General features: G+C 59.8%; 1 protein-coding gene across 1 annotated transcript in view; it reads left to right on the plus strand.

Moving 5' to 3' along the window:
• Positions 1-1,263, plus strand: part of LOC105296410 (Fc receptor-like protein 3) — a 47,878-nt gene extending 46,615 nt beyond the window's left edge. The window contains exon 20 of the mRNA XM_011366489.1: positions 1,096-1,263. Coding sequence (XP_011364791.1) covers positions 1,096-1,263 — 168 coding nt within the window. The remainder of the gene's footprint in view (positions 1-1,095) is intronic.
• Positions 1,264-3,123: the final 1,860 nt, after the last annotated feature.

A 3,123-nucleotide genomic window follows, 5' to 3' on the forward strand; every position in this document is an offset into this window, starting at 1 on the left:
GGGGGCCCCACCCAGCCGGCTGCAGGGGCGCTGACGTGTGGGTCTCTGGGGTGCGGAGGAGCCCCTGTTGGGCAGCGATGTCCCGTGATGGTAGGAGATGAGGGGTGCTGGCTCCTGGCGCGTGGGGGCGCGGCGCGGGCGGCCAGGCGTGCGGGGGCCAGAACGTCGGCTGTAAACCCGCCGCTGCCCGTCTGACCGAAGAACAGGCCCATGGTTTCTAACCTCGGGCCCCAGCACGACCCGCAGTCACCAGGGGACGCCGGAGTCGCACAGACACATTCAGACTTGGTGAGCTATTCCCTCGAGGGGAGGGGCAGGGCCAGAGAGGACAGCGAAGGCCCCGGACATTAAAAGAGCAGTCCTGCCCCCGGCCTCGGGAGGGTGAGGAGTGCGCCCTGAGCCGGGACAGAGCGGCCCAGGGCCGCAGGCGAATGTTGCAATTTCTCTTCCTTCCCTCCTGTGGCATCTGCAATGACACGCCGAGACTTTTCTCAGACGATGCGATGAGATGGACAAAATGTTATTCGCCAGAATTCCAGACACACTCAGAACGGCACGCAGCAGGAGAGGAGGGACGGGCGATGGGCGCGGAGAGGCTGGGCTCCCCTGGGGGACACTTCCGGTCAGAGGCTGGACTCCCCCCACCGAGGGATTTAGCGATGGGAAGGGCTCGGGGAGGAGCCTGGGAAGGGGGGGCCAAAATCGCCGGAGGCCCGAGATGGCATCTGCTCATCACAGACCGCACAGGCCGCCTCCGGCCCAGTGGGGTGGCGCGGACGTCAGGTGACCTGAGAGACGCCGTTGTCAGGCGAGCGCGTGATTCATCAGGCCTGGTGAGTCTATAACACGTGGCTCAAGTGGGACCCCGGCCTCTGACCTTCCGGCTGCAGCCACCCCTTTCCCCCTCCACTTCCCTGGCCCCAGACAGAGCCCCTCGTTCTCAGCCGGGAGGGGAGCCCAGCCAGCAGCTGCCCAGGATGCGGACCGAGGTGGCCCCTCCGCCCCGCGCTCCCCGCAGTGCGCTGCGGCTGACTCCCCTGGCCTCATCTAGCTGCATTTTGCTCCCTCGAGAAGAAACTTTGCTTTCTCCCTCAGACGCCGTCCCAGAACCCGCCCGTCCGGGCTCGATCGACGTCCCCCCCGTCTCTGGTTCTGAACAGTCGCCCTGACCCAGGCGTCATCCTGGCAGCCGCGATGGGGGACGAGTGGGCACCCATGGGAGACGCGGGAAGAGCCTTTTCCCTGGACGACGCCTATGTGTGAAGCCAGCGAGGTAACTTACGAAAAGAGGCAGAAGCTCTCTAAGCATCAGGGACACAAAACGAGATACCGTTTGTCATATATCAAATTGACAACGGAGATAATGACGAGCCCCAGCCGGGCCGTGGAAACGCGGGCGTCTCCGGCGCCATCGGCCCTTCTGGGGGACGGTGCGACACTGTGTCAGTGTCCTGCCTGCGCAGTGGACTTTGGTCTTGAGATTCTACATCCAGGCGTCTGTGGCGACAGGAGGGCGGCTATGCACACGCCCAGAGAAACATGTCAAAGGCTGTCATGGCTGAGGCTGCTGGTCGCCATTCTCTGTCCTCTGCCTGTGGGCTGGGTGCTGACACCCCCCAGACTGCCCTGGGGCGGGAGAGCAGTGCCTGGTGAGCAGACGGCCTGGGGGTTGGGGGGACCCGGGACAAAACCTCTCGCCCTCCCCGCGTTCTTTCTGCTGTCTGGAACTTGCCCACGAGGGCCAGTGATCCAACAGCCACTTTGTGACCTTGAGGATGGAAGCCACACACCAAGGATCAGAGAAACACAAAGAGCCCGGGACCCCAGTGTGACACAGAGCCCCACTCCTGCCCTGCTGTTCCCACCTGCAAGTGTCCTTCTGGACACGAGGGAAAAACCAGGTCATGATCTGTGTAGGTCAGCATGATTAGATCTCTTTTGTTAGCCACAAAATAGGATTTCACTGTCACAGTCCCTTAAAACAGAGAAATACTGCAGAGGAATAGGAAGTGTCCCTCGCTTCTACTTCCCTGAAATGTCCGACATCCTAGTCCAGGCTCAGTGCGTGAGAACCCTCACAGGAAACCTCTGTTCTTCTTAGACTTGAGGTCAACAGCCCTTGAGTGCATTCCTCGGAAGCTGCTGCATAACCAAACCTGTGACGCAAGCGTTTGGAAACTTCTGGGGGAAAAGACGTGAACGGGGTTAACAATTATAAACTCTACAAGACCCCAAGCGATGTATTTTAAAAACTGAGAAGTGGTAGAGAGCGCCAAACAATCTGTTCGATCTTTATGAATATGGGAAATGAAAGAGGCAGCATTTCCCCGCGTCTCTGGAAGGAACCGAAGAAATGAAAGAGGCAGCATTTCCCCGCGTCTCTGGGTTTACGCCCAAAGGAACCGAAATCACTGCCTTAACATCTTCACCCCCACGTTCGTGGCCGCGTTACGGCAGGCGGTGGAAGCAACGTAAGTGCCCGCAGACAACTGACTGGGTCAAGAAAATGTGCGATATGTATTTTTACACGTACGTGCACATAGACTTGTGTGTCCACGCGCATATACACATGCGCACATATATACGCTGCGATGTGTATCGCACATGTATGTCACGTGTGTACGTATAATTAAGCCACACCCGTACATATTACTCGGCCATGACGAAGAAGGCCATCTGGTCTCTTGTGACGTGGACGGACCTCGAGGGCCTCATCAGTCAGACGGAGAAACGCAGACATGTGCTCGCAGAGACTGGACAAGGCGACTCGCGGTCACAGAGTAGGAGGTCGCCGCGCGGGGGGCACCGGCGACTGAGCGGAACTCGACCAGGTCTCAGATGTCCTCGTCACACGCACGGAGCACGGAGGCGGCGAGGGGATGGAGGCCTCATCCCCTTCGCTGTAGTCACCATTTGACAGCGTATCCGCTCCCTGACTCATCACAGCAGGTCGCACACCTTGCACCTGAGTGTGGTGTGTGGCGCTGTGTCGGCGAGGCCGGGGGAAGGAGGTCGTTTATGCGGTCGGGTCGGCGTCAGTCACCAGACGTGGCAGTTGGGCTCGTGTTGTCGCACCTCACAGCGCTCTCCCTCCTCCGACCTGCATCATTCTCACTGCGGGGG

Source organism: Pteropus vampyrus, unplaced genomic scaffold (genome assembly GCF_000151845.1).
Source record: "Pteropus vampyrus isolate Shadow unplaced genomic scaffold, Pvam_2.0 Scaffold124, whole genome shotgun sequence".
In the NCBI taxonomy this organism is placed as follows: domain Eukaryota; kingdom Metazoa; phylum Chordata; class Mammalia; order Chiroptera; family Pteropodidae; genus Pteropus; species Pteropus vampyrus.